This window comes from Apodemus sylvaticus, chromosome 15 (assembly GCF_947179515.1).
Source record: "Apodemus sylvaticus chromosome 15, mApoSyl1.1, whole genome shotgun sequence".
Classification (NCBI taxonomy): domain Eukaryota; kingdom Metazoa; phylum Chordata; class Mammalia; order Rodentia; family Muridae; genus Apodemus; species Apodemus sylvaticus.
Genome location: NC_067486.1, coordinates 82107231 through 82133110, shown reverse-complemented (window position 1 = coordinate 82133110; position 25880 = coordinate 82107231). Strand labels below are relative to the sequence as shown.

Sequence of the window (25880 nt, the reverse complement as noted above, 5' to 3'; positions counted from 1 at the left end):
TCCCTGGAATGAAGCCGACTTGATGATGGTGAATGATGGTTTTGATGTGTTCTTGGATTCATTTTGCAAGAATTTTATTGGGTATTTTTGAATTGATATTTATAAGCAAGATTGGTCTGAAGTTCTCTTTTTTTATTGGTTCTTTGTGTGGTTTAGGTATTAGAGTAATTGTGGCTTTGTAGAACAAGATGGGTAGGATTCCTTTTGTTTCTATTTTATGGAATAGTTTGAGGGATATTGGTATCAGGTCTTTGAAGTTCTGGAAGATTTCTGCACTAAATCAATCTGGCCCTTGGCTTTTTTTAGTTAGGAGGTTTTTAATGACCTCTTCTATTTCCTTGTGCAATATGGGTCTGTTTAGATAGTTTACCTGCTCTTGATATAACTTTGGTATGTAATATCTGTCTAGAAAACCATCCATTTCATCTAGACTCTCTAGTTTTGTTGAGTATAGGCCTTTATAGTAGGATCTGATGATTTTTTGAATTTCCTCTGTTTCTGTTGTTCTCTTTCTATTCTTTTCTCTTGTAGTCTCTTTCTGACTAAAGTCATGGAAACTTTGACCACTTCTATGTGGCCAACATAGAAGCAACATTCCTTACTTAAGGCTGCACAGAGTTCTTCCTGCTTGAGGAAATAGCAAGTCTAGGTCTCTTCTGTTCTCTGAGACTACTTCTTCCAGGGAGAATAGTGTATCCTACAGGATTGTGATAGGCTTTTCTATCTCCTGTATTTCTACATTTATAGCCATCTGTAGAACCTTGTAATTTTTATCTTGGAGCATTATTTCTGAGGTTCCTATACTAGCAGCTCCAGCTAGCCTTATATTAAGGTAAGACTCTAGTAACACAGCAGAATTGGCTATCTTTTTTTAGTCAATTATTTGAAGATGCTAGCTGGTTGAGGACATTCTCCAAAGGGTGATAAATCACTCTGGGTACAAGCTGTACTAGACCACAAAAATTCTCTGTTGTATTTACAAGACCATAAATGCTTGGCATAAGCCTTGAGACATAAGCCTGTGAGATAGTAAACTATTCCAGGAAACTTGGTGAGTAGAGTGAGCTGAGACTCTGGAAACTCACATCTGAGATGGTAAGCACCTCCCTGCTCCCTGCCAGATTTCTGGCTTGGAACATGTGCAACACTCTCCATATAAGGAAACATAAATTATGGTCATGTAGGCCCAGAATAGAGTTCTCCATGGTATTGAGGTGCCTAGAGGTGCTGAGGACTTAGGCAACAAGATTCACTTCCCAGACATTCCTCCCTGAAAAAGTTATTTAGTCTTAGGTTCTCCCTGAGAAGGATGGTATACATCATTCCCCACCCCTCTCCAGTGAACAGCCAGTAAATGGTATGGGTAAACATGGACTGTCATTTCATCAAGACCCACTGTAAGGATGATGAGAAATGCCTTTGCCTACAGACCTGCAGTGTAAGCCTCCTGCAGAGATCCTCTTGTGCTTTTAGCCCACCTCCACCAACCTAAGGACAATCACTGCTGAACTAAGCTGGAGCTCTCTATTTCTCCCTAGCTTGGGCTAGATACCATCCTCATCCTGCAGCCCCTGACTCCATTCTCTGCTCTTTTTTTTTTTTTTTTTTTTTTTTTTTTTTTTTTTTTATTATTCGATATAATTTATTTACATTTCAAATGATTTCCCCTTTTCTAGCCCCCCCACTCCCCGAAAGTCCCGCAAGCCCCCTTCTCTTCCCCTGTCCTCCCACCTACCCCTTCCCACTTCCCCGTTCTGGTTTTGCTGAATACTGTTTCACTGAGTCTTTCCTGCTCTTTTGTGACTCCTAGAGCACCTGGATGTCCAAGGGTCTGAGAGCCCCCATGACCTTAGCCTCTTTGCAAGCGTGGGGACCCCTTACACTTCAATCCTGACTTCTCTGTGCAGTTCTTCTGAAAGTCAGGGAATACCAGCTCCAACGTTCCCACATCTCATACTCCACTCTGTTTTCCCACCTTTGGAGCAGTGTCTTGGCATTTCTCTACAGTCCAACACCTACTTGGTGATGGCCATGGCAAAACACAGTTGCACTCCTGATGTTTTGCCTTTCCAAGCATCCAAGGCCAGGGCTGGGACAGATGTGGACCCACACAAGCTCACCAAGCATTCTCTGGGGGGCAGCCTCGATCCTGAAAGCAGATAAACAGTAAATAGGAGTCCATTATCATAGCCAGAGATGTAAAGTCTTAGTTGTCATATCTTACCTGCAATCCAATCAGCCTTCTTACCAGCCACTGTGAAACGCATGATAATTTTTTTGCATTATTCCCTGGTGATAGCCATATAGTAAAGGGGCTCACGACAAAGTCCACAAGTCTCTATCCTAGGAGGCTAGGTGTCCTTTCTTATGCAGGAACCAGCCACAAATGTCTGTTTATCCCCTGGGTCACAGTGATGAGGTCATCTTTGATGGGGTCTAGTGGCTTGTGCAGCAAACCATAAGCAGCAAGTGAGCACTAACAGGAATGCTGAGGTCATACTTTCAGGGGATTTACAGGGTTGACCTTCCATTGATCTTGTAGTGGTTTATTTGGAACTCTCCAAAACAACCCCAGCATTTGAATCATCTCTCTACTGGCAGGTTTAATGTAGGAATAGTGTATTCACATCCTGTTCCCATTCATTTTAATGGCCATTGGCACGGTCAGGACCAAGGTATGAGGTCATCCATATAGGATGGTAAGACCTAAAATATAGAGGGTATTCCTAGCCCAATATAAGGCATAAGTTAAGAGGTATACCCAGTCACTAGTTTCAAGGTTTAATTTGGTCAAAGCCTCATTCAGGGTCCAATTCATCCTATTTACTTGCCCTGAACTCTGGGGTTTGTATATACAATGTAGTTTTCAATAGGTTCCCAGAACCTTTGTTAGAGATTGAGTTACCTGAGAGATTAATTCTGGTCCATTAGTAGGCAAACTGTTCCTGGATACAATGTCTTCCAGAAGCTTCTTTCCCACTACTTTGTCTGTCTCCTTTTCAGGGTAGGCTTCTGTCTATCTTGTAAAGGTATCTATAAAAACTAGCAAATACTTATGTCCATATGTTATTTATCTTATTTCTGTAAAGTTTGTGTCCTAATTGGCCCCTGGCCATTGTTTCCTGATTCTGATTTCTGGAGAGCCTCCTTGATTGGGGCCTGAGTTGTGCACAGCCTGGCAGGTAAGACAGTGTGAAATTATGGGACCTTGAAAGGCAGTTTGTGGCCTGGTTGAATGAGGCTTACTTTGGAGACCCAGCAGAATATTTTTACAAGGGACAGAACCAGTGAGCCATGCTCCCAGATACTCAGGATTCTGATACCAACTCCATACATTTCTTTAGGTGTTTCAGAGCCTTTCAAGTTTCCTCAGTTCCCTGTTTAGCTCTGTACCACATTTTAAAAATAGGGTTATTTGACACTCTGGAGTCTAATTTCTTGAGTTCTTTATATACATTGTATATTAGTACTATCTGAGGACCCAGCTATACCACTCCATATACATATCTCCAACATGTAATAAGGACACATGCTCCACTATGTCCATAGCAGCCTTATTTACAATAGCCAGAAGCTGGAAAAAACCCAGATGTCCTTCAACAGAGTAATGGATAAAGAAATTGTGGTATATATACACAATGAAGTATTATTCAGCTATTAAAAACAATGAATTCATGAAATTCTTAGGCAAATAGATGGACCTAGAAAGTGTCATCCTGAGTGAGGTAACCCAATCACAAAAGAACACACATGGTGAGTACTCACTGATAAGTGGCTATTAGCCCAAAAGTTCAAAATAAACAAGTTACAATTCAGAGGCCATATGAAACTCAAGAAGGAGGAAGACCAAATTAGGGGTTCTTTGGTTCCTCTGAGAAAGGGATCAAGATACTCACAGGAACAACTATGGAGACAAAGTGTGGAGCAGAGACTGAAGGAAGGATCACCCAGAGACTGTCCTACCTAGGGATTCATCCTATAAACAGTCCCCAACCCCAAAAGTACTCTGGATGACAAGAAGTCTGTGCTGAAAGGAGCCTGTTATGGTTGTCTTTTGGAGGAGTCCTGCCAGAGCTTTACAGATACAGAGGTGCATACTAGAAGCCAACCATTGGACTGAGCGAGGGATTCCAATGGAGGCGTTGGAGGGTGGGCTGGAGGAGCTTGGGGGTTTGCAGCCCCATGGGAAGACTGATGATGCCAGCCAACCAGAACCCCCAGGGCTCCCAGGGACTAAGCCATCAACCAAGGGGTACACATGGGTCCAGCCAAAAGAGTAGCAGAGGAATGGCCTTGTCAGGCATCAGTGGGAGGAGAGGTCCTTGGTCCTGTGAAGGCTTAATAGATGTCCCAGCATGGGGAATTACAAGGGGGAGGGTCGTGGGAGTGAGTTGGGTGGAAGAGCATATTCTTGGAGGCCCAGAGTGGGAGGACAGGTTGGGGGTTTTCAGGAAGGGGGGAAACTGGGAAGGGGTAGAAGATTTGAAAAGTAAAAGAAGAATATATTCAATAAAAAAATTTTGAAAAGGCTATCTTTTTTCTATTGTATGTTTTCAGCCTCTTTGTCGAGGATCAAGTGGCCATAGGTGTGTGGGTTCATTTCTGGATCTTCAATCCTGTTCCATTGATCCTCCTGCCTGTCACTGTACCAATACCATGCAGTTTTTAACACTATTGCTCTGTAGTATTGCTTGAGGTCAGGGATACAGATTCCCCCAGACTTTCTTTTGTTGCTGAGAATAGTTTTAGCTATCCTGGGTTTTTTGTTATTCCAGATGAATTTGATAATTGCTCTTTCTAACTCTGTGAAGAATTGAGTTGGGATTTTGATGGGTATTGCATTGAATCTGTAGATTGTTTTTGGCAAAATGCCCCTTTTAACTATATTGATTCTACTGATCCATGAGCATGGGAGATTTTCCCATTTTTTGAGGTCTTCTTCCATTTCCTTCTTCAGAGTCTTGAAGTTCTTGTCATAGAGATCTTTCACATGTTTGGTAAGAGTCACCCCAAGATACTTTATACTGTTTGTGGCTATTGTGAAGGGGGTCATTTCCCTAATTTCCTTCTCAGCCTGCTTATCCTTTGAGTATAGGAAGGCCACTGATTTGCTTGAGTAGATTTTCTAACCTGCCACTTTGCTGAAGTTGTTTATCAGCTGTAGGAGCTCTCTAGTGGAGTTTTTGGGTCACTTAGGTAGACTATCATGTCATCTGCAAATAATGATAGTTTGACTTTTTCCTTTCCAATTTGTATCCCTTTGACCTCCTTATGTTGTCGAATTGCCCGAGCTAGTACCTCAATTACAATATTGAAAAGATAAGGAGAAAGGGGGCAACCTTGTCTGGTCCCTGATTTCAGTGGGATTGCTTCAAGTTTCTCTCCATTTAGTTTGATGCTGGCTACCGGTTTGCTGTATATTGCTTTTACTATGTTTAGGTATGGGCCTTGAATTCCTGTTCTTTCCAAGACTTTAAGCATGAAAGGATGCTGAATTTTGTCAAATGCTTTTTCAGCATCCAATGAAATGACCATGTGGTTTTGTTCTTTGAGTTTGTTTATGTAGTGGATTGCATTGATGGATTTCGGTATATTGAACCAACCCTGCATTCCTGGGATAAAGCCTACTTGATCGTGGTGGATGATCATTTTGATGTGTTCTTGGATTCGGTTGGCAAGAATTTTATTAAGTATTTTTGCATCGATGTTCATAAGGGAAATTGGAGCTCAAATCCAAATGGATCAAGGACCTCCACATAAAGCCAGACACTCTGAAGCTAATAGAAAAGAAACTGGGGAAGACCCTTGACATCGGTACAGGGAGAAAGTTTCTGAACAGAACACCAATAGCGTATGCTCTAAGATCAAGAATTGACAAATGGGACCTCATAAAGTTACAAAGTTTCTGTAAGGCAAAGGACACCATCAAGAGGACAAATCGGCAACCAACAAATTGGGAAAAGATCTTCACCAATCCTATATCAGATAGAGGGCTAATATCCAATATATATAAATAACTCAAGAAGTTAGACTCCAGAAAACCAAACAACCCTATTAAAAATGGGGTACAGAGTTAAACAAAGAATTCTCACCTGAAGAACTTCGGATGGCGGAGAAGCATCTTAAAAAATGCTCAACTTCATTAGTCATTAGGGAAATGCAAATCAAAACAACCCTGAGATTTCACCTTACACCAGTCAGAATGGCTAAGATTAAAAATTCAGGAGACAGCAGGTGTTGGAGAGGGTGTGGAGAAAGAGGAACACTCCTCCACTGCTGGTGGGGTTGCAAATTGGTACAACCACTCTGGAAATCAGTCTGGCGGTTCCTCCGAAAACTGGGCACCTCACTTCCAGAAGATCCTGCTATACCACTCCTGGGCATATACCCAGAGGATTCCCCACCATGTAATAAGGATACATGTTCCACTATGTTCATAGCAGCCCTATTTATAATTGCCAGATGCTGGAAAGAACCCAGGTATCCCTCAACAGAAGAGTGGATGCAAAAAATGTGGTATATCTACACAATGGAGTACTATTCAGCCATTAGAAACAATGAATTCATGAAATTCTTAGGCAAATGGATGGAGCTAGAGAACATCATACTAAGTGAGGTAACCCAGACTCAAAAGGTGAATCATGGTATGCACTCACTAATAAGTGGATATTAACCTAGAAAACTGGAATACCCAAAACATAATCCACACATCAAATGAGGTACAAGAAGAAAGGAGGAGTGGCCCCTGGTTCTGGAAAGACTCAGTGAAACAGTATTCAGCAAAACCAGAACGGGGAAGTGGGAAGGGGTGGGTGGGAGGACAGGGGAAGAGAAGGGGGCTTGAGGGACTTTCGGGGAGTGGGGGGGCTAGAAAAGGGGAAATCATTTGAAATGTAAATAAACTATATCGAATAAAAAAAATTAAAAAAAAAAAAAGGAAAAGAAAATATCATCCTGAGTGAGGTAACTCAGACCCAAAAGTAAAAAAAAAAAAAAAAAAAAAAAAAAAAAAAAAAAAAATTTTACACCTGAGGATTTGCTCACTTTCTCCCCCTACAGGAACACCTATATAATTCATTTCAACCCAAGATTTTCTTGCTTCCTTATTTAAATGCTTAGTTCTCTCTCTAACATTCATCATATATGCCCAAAATTTTCAACTTGTTTAAAAATTTCTTTTAAGGTCGAAAACCTATCTAATATGCTTCCACAGGTCAAATTAACTACACTAATTAACAACCAGTTTTCTTTTACAGGACTATCCTAGATATACAATTAACATAATATTTTCTTCCTCAGCCATGCAAAGCAGACCTAAAGATGCCTTCATTCAGCAATAAGAATCCCCCTCTTGGTGTGGAGAAAGAGGAACACTCCTCCACTGCTGGTGGGGTTGCAAATTGGTACAACCACTCTGGAAATCAATCTGGCGGTTCCTCCGAAAACTGGGCACCTCACTTCCAGAAGATCCTGCTATACCACTCCTGGGCATATACCCAGAAGACTCCCCACCATGTAATAAGGATACATGTTCTACTATGTTCATAGCAGCCCTATTTGTAATTGCCAGATGCTGGAAAGAACCCAGGTATCCCTCAACAGAAGAGTGGATGCAAAAAATGTGGTATATCTACACAATGGAGTACTATTCAGCCATTAGAAACAATGAATTCATGAAATTCTTAGGCAAATGGATGGAGCTAGAGAATATCATACTAAGTGAGGTAACCCAGACTCAAAAGGTGAATCATGGTATGCACTCACTAATAAGTGGATATTAACCTAGAAAACTGGAATAACCAAAACATAATCCACACATCAAATGAGGTACAAGAAGAAAGGAGGAGTGGCCCCTGGTTCTGGAAAGACTCAGTGAAACAGTATTCAGCAAAACCAGAACGGGGAAGTGGGGAGGGGTGGGTGGGAGGACAGGGGAAGAGAAGGGGGCTTGTGGGACTTTCGGGGAGTGGGGGGGCTAGAAAAGGGGAAATCATTTGAAATGTAAATAAATTATATCAAATAATAAAAAAAAATCTAAAAAAAAAGATTTAATGTTCAGATTTTCCCAATTGTAGTCTAAGAAAACAAAAAACAAAAAACAAACAAAAAAAAAAAAAGAATCCCCCTCTCTTGGTATATGGACCCATATACATGAGCATTGACATATCTGCTGTAATTGTAGATGTTATCTGTGGCACCTTTTACCAATTTTAAAGTTGGTGGTAGAGCCCTTAGTTCAGCTTTCTGGGCTAAATTTCCAGGTGGCAAAACAGTTGCCCAAATAGCAGATTCTAAATCCATTAGCACCACCTCTGCATATCTTATTCAATTCTGGATGAAGCTTCTTCCATCTGTGATGTAAATATGTTCCACTTCTGGCCAGAATATGTCAGTCAATTCTGCCCTGATGTTCTGTATGTGCTCCAGAACTATAGAGTAGTCATGCTGCATGTCTGAGAATAGGTGAGGTAGCACAGTGGCTGAGTTTAGGGCAGTTGATGGGTTATATCTTATGCAAAGGGTATTCAAAAGTAGAGCCTGAAAATGCACCTGTTTGGAGTTGGACAGCCATTAGTTTTATGGATTCTTGAGTGTCCCCTCAACAGCATGGGATGGTGGTGATAAAAAATTTCTGCCTCCTGGTTATTTTGTCAATGTCTTTGACTAACAGGGCAGTAGCAGCTACACTCCTGAGTCTGAAGAGGTATTCTTTTTGGCTTCCTGTCTTTTAAATAAAACAGGCTCAAAGAGTCTCTGTCTCTTGGAAAATATGCCCTTAGTGAGAGAGCCACCGCTGTATCAGGGAAGGTGGTCTCAGGGCTTGTCCTTCTCTGCTCCTGTGGTCCTCTCTTCTTCTGTCTCCCTAGCTCCTCTTTCTCATCTCTAATCACTGGACTCTCATTGCATCAATATGAATGGATAGGAAATCTTCCAACATTTTACCTTTTCTGTTTAATAAAATCTTTCTCTCTAAATATAAATTGAGCATAACTATTACCATTTTGTAACTTATAAAATATAAGATAGACCTAACACCTGGTCTATAATCTCTGTCAATCAAACAGAACCTTTGTTATTTGCACTAATTTAGAAGACTATAAGAATTAACACCTGGCTCATGTCTTGGCTATAAATTTTATGTCATCTGAAAACCATCTATTTAAATATATATCAGCTTTCTCAAAGTTTAACAGTTTGGGCGGGCAATAAGACTAACAGTCTTCAACCCTGTCAGAAATCTGAGAGTGAGCAATAATAACTGGAAAATATAGTCAAATGATAGAGACTGCTAAACACCTGGACAGTTTATACTTCAAAATGTTGAAGTATTGGTCTTTAGCCTTCTGACCCATGAACATCTGACAGACATTAGAGAAAGAAGAATATTAAGGATTTACCTACTCTGTCTCAGCAGATTTAAGCTGTCCTAAACCTGTATGTGTGTCCTTTCTTTGGACAGTATTTGTAGACGAAGAGAGGCAATTTTTGTCTAGTGGCTGTCTTGCCACAGCTAGAGTAAATCACATATGCTCAATCTCTTCTTTAAATCTAAGTCAGTGAAGTTGTCAGGAGCAGACTAGTCTCAACAAGTAAAATGAGTAACATAGAATGTCACATTCTGTGGACTTCTGATGCCTTTGAAGACTATCTACCTATCTAAAGCATCTATGAACTGTTAAGCCTTGACAACTTTCAGCTGTTTTGATTAAAATCTTGTAAACACCCTGACAATAAACTCAGAGCCTTTGTTATTTATCCCTAAACTCACAGGCTTAAATATCACAGATCTGTTATAAAAACCTCAAAGAAGGACTGGGTCTAAACCCTGTACTTTTAAATATTTAGCATAAATAGAAGAAATGTATACCAATAAAAATCTTGATAACAAATCAAAATTAATTCTGTACCCAATAAGAACTTGTCACTTTAACTTAGTAGCAATTAAAAGAATTTTTTACCAAAGGAAATTATGTCTATATAATTAATTCTATTTCCTCTCTGTTTCAAATCTGACCATTTCTACATTCTCTAGAAAGACAACTTAATAACAACCCTTTTCAGCCTGAAATTCCAAGGAACAGGGTCGATGACTCTTCATAACTTCATCAAGCTGAGTATGAGCGTTGAGATATTAATAAGGGGGTGGGGGTGAGTTGGTTGGTCTCCAATTTCTGTGTCCTGACTGGATCTAGCTGAAGTCCAGGACCTCAGGAGTTGAAGCAGGTCAGTTTAGCATGCTTGAAGAGAAGACTCAACCTGGCTATATTTTCTGTACTATATAAATCTCAAAACAAAATTTTAGTATCACAAAGTTAGAGCCTATTCACTCTTTCTAAAAACACAAAATCCCCCCCCCCTTTTTTTTTTTTTTTTTACAAATCAGCCTATCCTTGAATCAGCAATCAGAAAAACCCTCATTTTGACCTCTCCTGCAGAGGAATAATATTACCAAAAAGCACAACATCATACCCATTATGAAATGAAAATAGTTTAAAACAAATGAAATAAGCTAAGATACTGTAAGCCTCTATCTAGATTTTCATCTAGCTAATGAGAAATAATGACTGTGGCTCCAGCAACCCCTCCCCCTCTCTATTCCAAGAACTACCTTTCCAACATGAGAAAGAATTCAGAGCTCTCACAATTGGCCCAATTAAGAAATCCTCCTGCCTGGAGTCAAAGACAAGCCAAATTATGTTCTCTACCCATGGGGCATTCCTGAGTAAGAATGCTCAGAAAGAACACAGAATGTATTGACTAATAACCACCTGACCTCTAATGGCACGTGCCCCCGCCCCAGGCCTTATCCCCCAAGAGAATAAGACACAATTGGGGGTGGGGTGGGAGAATGGTGGTGCTGTGGGGGGGGGCAGCGGGCTTCCTGGAAGTCAGAGAGGGGTGATGGCTATCTGGGGGCTGTAATACTTGGAGCAGGGTGGTTCAGGGCCACAGGTGATGCCATACCCTTCCCCCAGCCACCTTCCCCACTGGGCCTTCTCAGCCTTCCCTGAGTCGGTTGTAGTGCACTGCCATTGTGGAAGTTTGTTTGGCTGTGCAGTCCCCACCAGCCCAGCCCACAATCCCCCTCTACACCCCATGGCCAAGCAGCCAGACAAAGGAAATGGGGATGATGCACTGGTGGAGGGTTCGGGAGGAATGGGGAGCAGGAAAGATGCACCAGTACCACCTGCATGGCCAGACACATGCAGCCCTGGGTGTTTTGATCACCTGCAAGTCAAACATCCCTACAGGAGCGTCAGAATGAGACGCCAACAAACACAGAGAAAAACAGCTTGACCATGCCACAAGTGGGCATCTAGGTCCAGGGACACAGAACAAGATACTAACATACAAAGAGAAAACAGTGAGGGGCCCAGCTATAGATACTAGGTGCCCTGTGTCAGGAACCAAATAAACCTGATCATAGCACAACTCAGCTCCTGCCGTTACCCTCCTGCTGTTTTCAGAAGGAGCAGAGCTCTCCTGGCTCTCTCCCTGGTCTGGGGCATCCCCTAAACCCCCATGGTCTTGATGATTGGCATGTCTGCCAGTTGATCTCACCATACCAAACACCATAGGCTCTCCGAGCCTCCAGCCTATCAGACACTTGAAAGCAAACTGAAAATTCAGACAAGCTTACAGACTCAGACTTTGACAATTAGTGTGACAAACAGCGAGAGAGACAAAACAAACCATGGTGTTACTGTGTTTGAGACCTCTCATTCACTACCCTAGCGTGTCCACACAGGAGGTCAGTTTCCCAACCAATGCACCAAATGTAAGACTCTAGGGAGTCTTAACTTACTGGAGAGACCTCCTGAGTGGACCACCCAGGGACAGGAATTGATTCAAAAAGCAAGAGGATTTTTACTGGAGCTGCCCTGCACATGGAGACAGAACAACCTGTTCCAATTTTTTAATTTCCAATGTTCTCTAATTTTTTGTTCAGTTTCTTGATTCTTGAAACAGTATAGTTCTAAATTCAAATGCCTGTATGGCAGTGTAAAAACAGTTAATAACAGCCAGGATAAAATATCTTTACTAAACAGTGACCAATTGAAGAAGAGAGAGTAGAAAGAAAGAACAATACCCCTAGATCCAGCAGCCTACATATCTCCAAGGAGGTCTGCCTTAACAAGTAATACAGGTGAGACCCTGGCTATCTCACCAAAAGCAATCTTCAGATTCAGTTCAGTTCCCATCAAAATTCCAACACTAATTTTCATAGGCATGTAAAGAGCAATTCTCAGTTTCATATGGAAAAACAAAAAATCCAAGATAACCAAAACAATTTTCAACAATAAAAGAACTTCCAGGGAAATCACCATCCCTAATGTCAGGTTGCACTATGAAACAATAGGGATAAAACTGCTTGGTATTGGTACACTCATAGGTCAATCAATGAAATAGAATCTAAGATCCCCACACCTATGAATACTTGATGTTTGACAAAGAAACCAAAAACATACAGTGGAAAAAGGAAAGCATCTTTAATAAATGGTGTTGGTTTAACTGGTGGTCTGTATGTAAAAAAATGAAAATAGACACATATTTATCACCCTGCACAATGCACAGGTCTAAGTGGATCAAGGACCTCAGCATAATACCAGATATACTGAGTGTGATAGAAGAGAAAGTGAGAAAGAGCCTCATACTCATTTGCATGGGTTTTCTGAACAGAACAGCATTGGCTCAGGTTCTAAGATCAACAATTAATAAATGGGAACTCATGTTCTCTGTAAAGCTTCTGTATAGCAAAAGACACTGTCAGAAGGAAAAATTAGCAACCTACAGATTGGGAAAAAATCTTCACTAACCATACATGTGACAGAGGTGTAATATCTAAAATATATAAAGAAGTCAAGAAGTTAACCTCAAAAAACCAAATTAACCAAATTAAAATGGAGTACAGAGCTAAACAGAGAATTCACAACAGAAGAATGAGTGAAAGGAGAATGATGAGAATAGACAGGAATAGACAGGTATCAGGGAGACAGGAGAGAGACCCAGAGGGCCAGGAGAAAGAGTAGAAATATGCAGCTTCTGGCATTGGGTAGAGTGAGGATGGGGATAACCTTTAGTAACACCATGAAACATGGGGTGGAGGAAGCACCCAGCATGCAATGTGGGTGACTTTACCCAAAATGGCCAATGGTGAGGATACTAACTCTAAATAGACCACCTCCAGTAGTCAGAATGAACCACCAGTTGAGGGATTGGGAAACCAACCCACCTACAAAACTTTCAACCCCAAATTGCTCCTGTCTAAAAGAAATGCAGGGAGACAAGTGGAGCAGATCCTGAAGAGATGGCTGATCAGTGACTGACCCAACTTAGGATCTAGTCCATGAGTAGGCACCAATCCCTGACATTATTACTGATGCTATGTTATGCTTGAAGACAGGGGCCTAGAATGGCTGTCTTCTGAGAGGGTCTATCAGAGGGTGGTCTGGTCTATCCTCAGTGAGAGAGCATGTGCCTACTCTGTAGAGATGTGATAACCCAGGGTTGGGGGATTAGCTCTGGGTTCAGTCTCTCAGAAGTAAAGGGTGGGAATATTGGGAAAGAACTCTGAAAGGGGTACTGGGGAGGGGCAACATTTGGGACATAAATAAATAAATAAATAAATAAATAAATAAATAAAATAATTAATTAATTGAAGACCAAGAAATAAAACCACACACTTACAGGCACTTGATCTTTGACAAAGAAGCCAAAAATATACAATGGGAAAAAGAAAGCATCTTCAATAAATGATGCTGGTCTAAATGTCTGGCTGAATGTAAAAAAAGAAAAGAAAATAGACCCATATTTATCACCTTGCACAAAGCTCAAGTCCGAGTGGATCAAGGACTTCAATTTAAAACTAGATACACTGAATCTAACAGAAGAGAAAGTCGGAAAGAGTCTTAAAATCATTGGCAGGTGGAAAATTTTCTGTAGAGAACTCCAATGGCTCAGGCTCTAAGATCAAGAATTGATAAATGGGACCTCATGAAACTGGAAAGCTTCTATAAGGCAAAAAACATAGTCAATAAAACAAATCGGCAACCTACAGATTGGGGAAAAAAAACCCTTCACTAAACCTTCATCCCATAGAGGGCTAATATTCAAAACTGATAAAGAACTCAAGAAGCTAAGCACCAAAAACCCAAACAACCCAATTAAAAAATGGGGTATAGAACTAAACAGAGATTTTACAATTGAGAAATCTCAAGTGGCTGAGAAGTATCTGAAGAAATTTTCAAAGTCCTCAGTGATCAGAGAAATTCAAATCAAAATGACTCTAAGATTCCACCTTACATCAATCAGAATGGCTAAGATGAAAACCTCAGGTGACAACGCATATTGGAGAGGATGTGGAGAAAGAGAGAGGAACACTCCTCCATTGCTGAAGGGATTGCAAACTGATACAACCACTCTGGAAATCAATCTGGAGGTTCCTCAGTACATTGGAACTAGATCTACTATCAGCAATAACATTCTTGGGAATATACCCAAAAGTTGCCTCACCATGCCACAGGGGCATGTGTTTCACTATGTTCATAGAGACCTTATTTGTCATAGTCAGAAGCTGGAACAACCTCGATGACCCACGACAGAAGAATGGATACAGAAAATGTGGTTCATTTACACAATACTACTTGACTCTTAAGAACGAGGACATCCCGAGATTTGTAGGCAAATGGATGGTACTAGAAAATATCATCCTGAGTGAGATAACTCAGATTCAAAAGGTCATGCATCGTATGAGCTCACTAATAAGTGGATATTAGCCTCAGAACTCAAAAAAGTCAACAAGCTGAAGTGCCCAAGTGAGGAAGCCTCAGTCCTACTTGGAAGGGAGAAGAAAGGAGTCACAAATGGGAAGGGAGGGAAGGATCTGGGAGGGAAAGTTGATGGGTGGGGGGAGAGGGGAACCAGGTCTGTTATTGGGTTCTTTTTATTACAGCAAGACAGTGTTTGCCAGTGTTTATGTATATTTATCTCATCCTGATTTATAATATCATGTACTTTATTTGTTATATCACTAGACCTTTTCTATTCTGAATACTCAGTTTTCTTGTTTATTGCAGAGATGCATAGTATTTGTTGATGGTAGACAGCCATCTTGATTCTTTCAAGGAAGCACATATACAAAGTTTAAGGACTTGAGTTCCTTTTGGATCCATGCCTCAGTGTGTTTTAGCCCATGAAGTCATTTTTGATGCCTTTTTCTCAGTGTTGAAAAATATTTATAAAGGAGTGGGTGATGTATGTCCATTTAAACAAAAAAGTCTTTTAAGTATAAAATGCAAACAATTACTGAATCTAACCCCATGAACTTCCTAGTAACTGATATGGAAGACATTAGTGGATCTGTTGCTTTAGTATAAAATAATTTTATGAAATCATTCTGGATTAAAGGATTCAGTTTAGAATGTAACACAAGGCATCCAGTGACTTTTGTGGTAAATGAGGAGAGTCAGAGAAAGAGACCTGTGCAGTCAATGTTGATGAAATCCCAGAGCTCTGTTTCATGAGATCCTATAGTTCTCATTGATGTATCCCAAACTTTTCTTTAGTGATGAAGAGAGAGAGAGAGAGAGAGAGAGAGAGAGAGAGAGAGAGAGAGAGAGAGAGAAGAGAGAGAGAGGCAGAGAGACAGAGACAGACCCAGAGACAGAGACACAGAGAGACACAAACACACAGAGAGACAGAGACAGATAGACACAGAGAGAGACAGAGAGACAGATGAACACACACACACACACACACACACACACACACACACACACACACACAGAGAGAGAGAGAGAGAGAGAGAGAGAGAGAGAGAGAAAGGTTAGTCAGATCTGATTTCTAAATCTAGAGGTTGTAAGAGAAGAGCTTTCATCAGATGGTCATTCTAAAGTACACATTATAAGAATGTGTACTTTAGTGCTTATATTCTACTCCACGAATGCTTAGAATCTCAAGAAAATTTAGAGACCCACTGACATGTAACTGAGGATCTGGATAGAAATTCCAGAGTCAAATATCAAATTTTCTTATCTGCTATTTTGCTATAGGTAGTTTTGAGGGTTACAGTAAGGACACAGAGAAGGTCCTGTCCAGTTAATACTCACTCCTTGTGAATCTTTCTTAATTTGATTGGCACTAGGGGGATCATACCACACTGTCTCCTTAAATGTTCTTAAAATTTGATTCTTTGTAATTTGCTGGCACTTTGAGCATTAGACAAGAAACCCATCTTGTAAAGAATAGACATTTCAGTGAAATTCAATTAGTATGCTAAACCCACTGCTGTATTTCAAAGGAGACTATTCTCACCCATTTAGCTGTCCACATACCAGACATGAATTTACATAGTCATCATTGTTGAAAAGCAGCATACTATATACACAACTTCTCCATTCCCTGTCTCTTTGCCCAGGAGTTCAGGAGATCAGGAGGAATTGCTAGACCTGTAATCTGTCCCCTTGAGTAATAAGCAGAAAATATCCAATGACTCTCATAACTAAGAACTTCAGGTGTTTCTTTTCATAACTATAGGGCAGACTTTGAAGTCAGGGAAGAAAACAGTTTCTGTCCTGCTTCCTCATTCATATGGGTCATTGTGGTTACCCAGATTTTCCTCCAATGCTATAATCGGCACCACAGATATAGGCACCTTCATCCTCTGGCTGCATGTTGGAGATGCTTAAATATCGATCAGCTCCAGAGCTGGAGCCAGAGAAGCGTTCAGGGATCCCATCCCCATTTTTGTGGCTTCCATCTTTCTTAACATACATTAAGTACTTAGGAGCCTTCTCTGGATGTTGCTGGTACCATGCAATGGTGTAGGTGCTGTGCTCTTGACTCAAGGTACAGGTGAGTTTGGCTGAGGCTCCCAGAGAAGCAACAGCAGAGGGTAACTGAGTCAGCACAGGTTGGGAGAAAGACCCTGAAAATAGAGAAATTTGTTATGTATGTGCTGGGATATGAGGAGTAGGTAGAATATATCTCTCCATCAGATGATTTCCCCCAACTGGGGATCAAGGTACAGGTGACTCTCCTGACCTGTACAATGAAGGAGGAAGAAGAATAGAGGAGTCCAGGCCATGGTGCAAACACCAGTGAGCATTACTGAGACAGATATGATGTAGGTCTCTTTTATACTTCTCAGAGAAGTGAGAAGGTCATTCATGCAAATTTTCTTGGTCAACCAAATCCCTCATTGAGTGTGTGGCATCAAAATTATGCCTGTTATTTCCTTTCTCAGACTGCTCAATGGTGTACAGTGGTACCACCTGCTGGGCCCGCTGAGGCCAGAGAGAGATCTCTATTTGTCTTCACAGATACTGTTCTTTAGTGGCAGATATAGATCCCCCTTTGATCAGATTCAGTTCTATCATGTCTGTGTTCATGTGACTTTCCCCAGGGCTAAGACCACCACTTTCTTATCAAGCTCAGAAGGACTTGATGCCTCTGGGGCTGAATTTTATATGATCGGTTTTGTTTATTTTCTCCTCCTCAGTAGGAACATTATGCAGAATTTAATTTATAAGGAACTCTTTATCAAGGCTCTTTGCCCACACACACTGAGGAGGGAGAATGTTCTTCAATAAGCCCATTCTCAAAATGATCAAGGAGCTAGATCCTGCCCTATCTCTTTCCTTGGTTCCTTATCAGATTGACTCATTGAAAATTACAGGTGACTATTGGTACCTAGAGGGATACATATTATATTGAAAGATTCCCTTGATGCATTAGCAATGAAAATTCTTAGAACATCAAAGGTCAAACCAAAACAAAAGATACAAAAATATAATAACTGGATGGAAAAAGAAAGAATTGGGTCCGTATTTGAGCTTAAGTAAGAATTATATGATCAATAAACAATGATTGCATGATGTTTTCTAAGGAAACTCATGGAAACATGCCTACTAATTATCTCTAAAAATATTATATTTAACTGGCAGTGCTTTAGGGGGATAGATGATCAGAAAGAGAGTAGTCCTAATTTTGAGGCAAAAATTAGTTAATTGAATAGAATAATTCATTGGTATGATTGAATAACAGAATGAAGGGTATCAGGACCAGGGGGAGTATACTGAAACATGCTTTAACTTTTACATGTGTAAAGAAACTGTCCTAGATGAATTTGTTTTTTGAACTTCTATCCTGCATGCTCCTCTTAGGAATATACACAGGAGGAAGTGTAAAGGTTATAAGAGCCATGGCTGATGGTTAACCACAAGGAAGCGGAATCTCCCAGACACAACAGGACAGCCACACATATGAACTTACAGACACTGTGACAGCAGGCACAAGAACTCTATAGGTTCAGACCAGATAAAATCTCAACACTGAGAAGTGGACAAAATGCCACACACTTAACAATCAATTTCTTTGTAGTGGATAACTTCTGGAAAGTGGAAAAATCAATTTTCTCTAGCAAAGTGCTACAACCTATATAAATCAACTAGGTACCAGGACAGGCGACATGCCCAGGAACAGTTAGCCAACACAAAAGAGACCCCAGTGTGTGTTTCTGTATGTGTCTGTGTGTTTGTGTTTTAACATTTTTTCTTTCTCTGTTTTCATTTGTAATTCCTGGTTTGTTTTGTTTGAGAGAAAGAAAAAAAAATGCGTTTTTTTTTCTTTGAGTTTGTTTATGTAGTGGATAGCATTAATGGATTTCCTTATATTGAAGCATCCCTGCATCCCTGGGATGAAGCCTACTTGATCATGGTGGATGATCGTTTTGATGTGTTCTTTGATTTGGTGGGCAAGAATTTTATTAATATTTTTGCATCGATATTCATAAGGGAAATTGGCCTGAAATTCTCTTTCTTAGTTGGATCTTTGTGTGGTTTTGGTATCAGCGTAATAGTGGCTTCGAAGAAGGAGTTGGGTAGTGTTCCTTCTGTTTCTATTTGGTGGAAAAGTTTGAAGAGTATTGATGTTAAGTCTTCCTTGAAGGTCTGATAGAATTCTGCACTGAAACCATCTGGTCCTGTGCTTTTTTTGGTTGGAAGCCTATCTATGACACCTTCTATTTCTTTTGGGGTTATGGGTCTGTTTAGATGGTCTATTTGATCCTGGTTTAATTTTGGTAATTGGTATCTGTCTAAGAAAATGTCCATTTCCTCCAGATTTTCCAGTTGTGTTGAGTACAGGTTTTTGTAGTAGGATCTGATGATTTTTTTGAATTTCCTCGGTTTCTGTTGTAATATCTCCATTTTCATTTCTAATTTTGTTAATTTGGATACTTTCTCTGTGCCCTTTGGTTAGTCTGGCTAAGGGTTTATCTATCTTGTTGATTTTTTCAAAGAACCAGCTTTTGGTCTTGTTGATTATTTGTATGGTTCTCTTGGTTTCTACTTGATTGATTTCAGCCCTGAGTTTGATGATTTCCTGTCTTATTCTCCTCCTGGGTGAATTAGCTTCTTCTTGTTCCAGGGTTTTCAGTTGTTCCGTTAATCTTCTAGTGTAAGCTCTCTCGAATTTCTTTTTGGAGGCACTCAAAGCTATGAGTTTTCCTCTTAGCACTGCTTTCATTGTGTCCCATAGATTTGTGTATGTTGTGCCTTCATTTTCATTAAATTCTAAGAAATCTTTGATTTCTTTCTTTATTTCTTCCTTGACCAAGGTATCATTGAGTAGTGTATTGTTCAGTTTCCATGTGTATGTGGGCTTTCTGTTGTTTTTACTGTTACTAAAGACCACTTTTACTTCATAGTGATCTGATAGGAGGCATGGGATTATTTCAATCTTCTTATATTTGTTGAGGTCTGTCTTGTGACCTATGATCTATTTTGGAGAAGGTACCATGAGGTGCTGAGAAAAAGGTATATTCTTTTGCTTTGGGATAAAAGATGCTGAAAAAGCATTTGACAAAATCTAGCATCCTTTCATGCTAAAAGTCTTGGAAAGGACAGGAATTCAAGGCCCATATCTAAACATAGTAAAAGCAATATACAGCAAACCGGTAGCCAACATCAAACTAAATGGAGAGAAACTTGAAGCAATCCCACTAAAATCAGGGACTAGACAAGGCTGCCCCCTCTCTCCATATCTTTTCAATATAGTTCTTGTAGTCCTAGCTAGAGCAATTAGACAACATAAGGAAGTCAAAGGGATACAAATTGGAAAGGAAGAAGTCAAACTATCACTATTTGCAGATGATATGATCGTATACTTAAGTGACCCTAAAAACTCTACTAGAGAACACCTACAGCTGATAAACAACTTCAGCAAAGTGGCTGGCTACAAAATCAATGCAAGCAAATCAGTAGCCTTTATATATTCAAAGGATAAGGAGACTGAGAAAGAAATTAGGGAAATGACCCCCCTTCACAATAGCTACAAACAGCATAAAGTATCTTGGGGTGACTCTAACCAAACAAGTGAAAGACCTATATGATAAGAACTTCAGATCTCTGAAGAAGGAAATCAAAGATCTCAGAAAATGAAAAAACCTTTCATGCTCATGGATTGGCAGGATTAATATAGTTAAAATGGCCATCTTGCCAAAGGCAATCTACAGATTCAATGCTATTCCCATAAAAATCCCAACCCAGTTCTTCATAGAGCTAGAAAGAGCAATTCTCACATTCATCTGGAATAACAAAAAACCCAGGATAGCTAAAACTATTCTCAACAGTAAAAGAACTTCAGGGGGATTCAATATCCCAGACTTTAAACTCTACTACAGAGCAATAGTGATAAAAACTCCATGGTATTGGTACAATATCAGGCAAGTGGATCAATGGAATAGGATTGAAGACCCAGAAATGAACCAACGCACCTATGGTCACTTGATCTTCGACAAAGGAGCTGAAAGCATCCAGTGGAAAAAAAGATAGTCTTTTCAACAAATGGTGCTGGTTCAATTGGAGGTCAGCATGCAGGAGAATGCGCATCGAACCATTTTTTTTTTTTTTTGAATCTATGGTGGCTATTCTTTTTTTTTAATTTTTGTTATTCGATATAATTTATTTACATTTCAAATGATTTCCCCTTTTCTAGCCCCCCACTCCCCGAAAGTCCCGTAAGCCCCCTTCTCTTCCCCTGTCCTACCACCCACCCCTTCCCACTTCCCCGTTCTGGTTTTGCCGAATACTGCTTCACTGAGTCTTTCCAGAACCAGGGGCCACTCCTCCTTTCTTTTTGTACCTCATTTGATGTGTGGATTATGTTTTGGTTATTCTAGTTTTCTAGGTTAATATGCACTTATTAGTGAGTGCATACCATGATTCACCTTTTGAGTCTGGGTTACCTCACTTAGTATGATGTTCTCTAGCTCCATCCATTTGCCTAAGAATTTCATGAATTCATTGTTTCTAATGGCTGAATAGTACTCCATTGTGTAGATATACCACATTTTTTGCATCCACTCTTCTGTTGAGGGATACCTGGGTTCTTTCCAGCATCTGGCAATTATAAATAGGGCTGCTATGAACATAGTAGAGCATGTATCCTTATTACATGGTGGGGAATCCTCTGGGTATATGCCCAGGAGTGGTATAGCAGGATCTTCTGGAAGTGAGGCACCCAGTTTTCGGAGGAACCACCAGACTGATTTCCAGAGTGGTTGTACCAATGTGCATCCCAACCAGCAGTGGAGTGGCATCGAACCATTCTTATCTCCTTGTACCAAGCTCAACTCCAAATGGATCAAGGACCTCCACATAAAACCTGACACACTGAAACTAATCGAAAAGAAACTAGGGAAGACCCTGGAGGACATGGGCACAGGGGGAAAGTTCCTGAATAGAACACCAATAGCTTATGCTCTAAGATAAAGAATTGACAAATGGGACCTCATAAAACTACAAAGTTTCTGTAAGGCAAAGGACACCGTCAAAAGGATAAAATGTCAACCAACATACTGGGAAAGGATCTTCACCAACCCTAAATCCGACAGAGGGCTAATATCTAATATATACAAAGAATTCAAGAAAGTAGAACCCAGAGAACCAAATAACCCCATTAAAAAGTGGGGTGCGGAGCTAAACAAAGAATTTTCACATGAAGAACTTCGGAGAGCTGAGAAACACCTTAAGAAATGTTCAACATCATTAATCATTAGGGAAATGCAAATCAAAACAACCCTGAGATTTCACCTCACACCAGTCAGAATGGCTAAGGTCAAAAACTCAGGAGACAGCAGGTGTTGGCGAGGATGTGGAGAAAGAGGAACACTCCTCCACTGCTGGTGGGATTGCAAGATGGTGTAACCACTTTGGAAATCAGTCTGGCGGTTCCTCAGAAAACTAGGCATGCCACTTCCTGAGGACCCTGTTATACCACTCCTGGGCATATATCTAGAGGATTCTTAAGCATGCAATAAGGACACATACTCCACTATGTTCATAGCAGCCCTATTTGTAGTAGTCAGAAGCTGGAAAGAACCTAGGTGTCCTTCAACGGAGGAATGGATACAAAAAATGTGGTATATTTACACAATGGAGTACTATTCAGCCATTAGAAACAATGAATTCATGAAATTCTTAGACAAATGGATGGAGCTGGAGAACATCATACTAAGTGAGGTAACCCAGTCTCAAAAGATCAATCATGGTATGCACTCACTGATAAGTGGATATTAGCCTAGAAACTTTGAATAGTCAGGACATAATCCACAAATTAAATGATGTCCAAAAAGATTGGAGGAGTGGCCCCTGGTTCCGGAAAGACTCAGTGCAAGAGTCTAGGGGAATTCCAGAACAGGGAAATGGGAAGGGGTGGATGGAAGAATAGGGGGATGGAAGAGGGCTTATGGTACTTGTGGGGAGTGGGGACCCAGAAAAGGGGAAATCATTTGCAATGTAAACAAAAAATATATCAATAAAAAATATTTCCCTGATATCCATCCTACTATAAATACATTTATGTTTGGATATTTGTCTGGAGTAAATACATATTAAGAGAAAAAAAAGAAAGAAAAATGCATTTGGCCTGGTTGGGAGGTAGAATGATCTATGTGAATTTTGGGGAAAGGAATAATATGATCAAAATGTATGAAAAACACTTAAAGAAATTAAACATGAATCTAGGTGTTAATTGATTAAAAACAGTAGAATGAAGGAGAAGGAGAGTTGGGGCAGGGTGTGTGTGAGAAATTGGAGTTAGTTTTCTGTTGTTACTGATAGAAACTATACATGGACCTGCATATTTCACCCTAATCAGATTTTTTTTTTTTTTTTTTTTTTTGCCTAACCAGATGGCTCAGAATTTAAGTGCCTTTGATGTTAAGATTGAGAATGCAAGTCAAATTCAGGATTACACATAATGGAACTATTGAACCAAATTACACAATTTGTCCTCTAACTGCCACACTCATGCTGTGGCTGATAGACACACAAAAATACCTATTTACACACATTCTCACACATTGAGACACAAACTGCTATACATACAGATGTTCATACACACATATTCTCTCTCTCTCTCTCTCCTCTCTCTCTCACATACACACTCAAGCACACACTTGCTGAGGTCCAGTCTCAACATGATGAGGGTCCTGCAAAAGGTCGGATTTGGAACAGTGCAAGCATCATGCTCAGGAACAGTTAGCCAACACAAAAGAGACTCCAGTATGTGTGTTTGTGTGCGCGTGTGCGTGTGCGTGTGCGTGTGCGTGTGCGTGTGTGTGTGTGTGTGTGTGTGTGTGTGTGTGTGTGAGATTGAGTTTTCTCATTTTTGTAATGACTCAGAATCAGTAGTAGCTGCAAGTTGTCTATTCAGATACTCTCCCTGTTCCCTGAGATTCTCATCATTCTTCCTTCTCATTTCTCTTTTATTTTTTAATTACATCATGAAGACTTTGATCATTATTAATAATTTTTAAAGAATTTTCTGAAATTTGCATAAATTCTTTGGGTGTTAGGTCACTAGTTTCAACTCCTGTATCCTTAGGGTAATAAGCAAGTACAAAGCCAAAGCACATTTCCTTATTGTTTTTTCACAGCCTGTGGTACATTTATACAATGGAGCTTTTACTCCATTATCTCCTTAAATGTTCTTACATTATGAGTCTTTGCAATTTGTTGGCACTTAGAGCATGAACGAATAAAGCTACCTCATGAAGATTAGACATTGCAGTGAACTTCAATGAGCACGATAAGCCCACTACTCCAGTGGAAAGGAGACTATTCTCACCCATTTAACTGTCCTCACATCAGATATAAATTTACATAGTCATCATTGTTACAAAGCAATATATTCTACACAACTCCTCCATTTCCCTCTTTTCTCTGGAGTTTGGGAGATGGAGAAATTGCTAGACCAGTAATCTTTCCACTTAAGTAAGAAGCAGTAAACTTCCAATGGCTCTGATAGCTAAAAGTTTCAGATGTTCCTTTTCAGTTGTTCTAAGACAACCATAGGCCTGTCTTGGTTGCAAGGGAAGAAAGCAGTTTCTGTCCTGCTTCCTCATTCATATGGGTCATTGTGGTTACCCATATTGTCCTCCAATGCTATAATCGGCACCACAGATATAGGCACCTTCATCCTCTGGCTGCATGTTGGAGATGCTTAAATATCGATCAGCTCCAGAGCTGGAGCCAGTGAAGCGTTCAGGGATCCCATCCCCCTTACTGTGGCTTCCACTATTAGTAACATACATCAAATACTTAGGAGCCTTCTCTGGATGTTGCTGGTACCATGCAATGTTGTAGGTGCTGTGCTGTTGACTCAAGGTACAGGTGAGTTTGGCTGAGGCTCCCAGAGAGGCAACAGCAGAGGGTAACTGAGTCAGCACAGGTTGGGAGAAAGACCCTGAAAATAGAGAAATTTGTTATGTATGTTTTGGGATAAGAGGAGAAGGTAGCATATACCTCTCTGTCAGATGATTTCCCCCAATTGTGGATCAGGGTGCAGGCAACTCTCCTGACCTGTACAATGAAGGAGGAGGATGAACAGAGAAATCCAGGCCATGGTGCAAACACCAGTGAGCATTAATGAGACAGATCTGATGTGGGTCTCTCTTATCCTTCTCAGCAAAGTGAGAAGGTCATTCATGCAAATTTTTCTTGGTCAACCAAATCCCTCCTTGAGTGTGTGGCTTCAAAGTTATGTCTGCCATTTCCTGTCTAAGGCTTCTAAATGGTCTACAGTGTCACCAGCTGCTGTGCCTGTGGCATCCCAAGAGAGTGATAACTGTCTTCTCAGCTATTGTTCTTCAGTGACATCTATAGATCACTCTGTGACTAGATTTAGTTCTATCATGTCTGTGCCTATGTGACTTTCCTCAAGGTTTTAACCACCACATTCTTATCAAAGACAGAAAGACTTACTTCTTGGACTGACTTTTACATCATTGTTTTTATTTTTTGTTTGCTCCTCCTCAATGGAAACAATATGTAGCCTTTAATTTATAGAGGACACTAATCCAGGGGCTTTGCCCACACACACTGAGGAGAGATAATGTTCTTTAATTACATTCTCAGAATTATCAAGGAGCTAGCTCCTGCCCTATCTCTATCCTTTATTCCTTATCAGATTGGCTCATAGAGACTTACAGGTGACTATTGGTGCCTAAGAGGGATACAAATTTTACTGAAGATTCCCTTTATGCATTAGAAATGAAAATTCTTAGCGCATCACATGGCAAAACTAAACAAGATACAAAATTTATAAGAAATGGATTGAAAAAGAATGTGTTGGGCCTGTATTTGAATTTCAGTAATAATTATACGATCAATGAGCAATGATTATGTGATGCTTTTTGAGGAAACTCATGGAAACTTGTGTATTACTTATCTAATCTAAAAAAATAATATATTTAACTGACAGTGATTCAGGGGGATAGATGATCAGAAAGGGAGTAGTCCTAATTTTGAAGCAAAAATTAGTGAATCAAATAGAATAATTCATTGGTATGATTGAAAGATAGAATGAAGGATATC

The 25880-nt window shown here is 40.2% G+C and overlaps 3 gene segments (V, D, J or C); all 3 read right to left on the bottom strand.

The window, feature by feature from the left end:
* LOC127665858 (Ig lambda-1 chain V region S43-like) overlaps positions 1-25880 on the bottom strand; it is a 440110-nt gene that overhangs the window by 132237 nt on the left and 281993 nt on the right.
* Positions 16605-17144, bottom strand: LOC127665861 (immunoglobulin lambda variable 4-69-like). The segment is given in 2 exon segments: positions 16605-16927; positions 17044-17144. Coding segments are annotated over 2 exon segments (387 nt in total).
* Positions 24428-24978, bottom strand: LOC127665862 (immunoglobulin lambda variable 4-69-like). The segment is given in 2 exon segments: positions 24428-24750; positions 24867-24978. Coding segments are annotated over 2 exon segments (387 nt in total).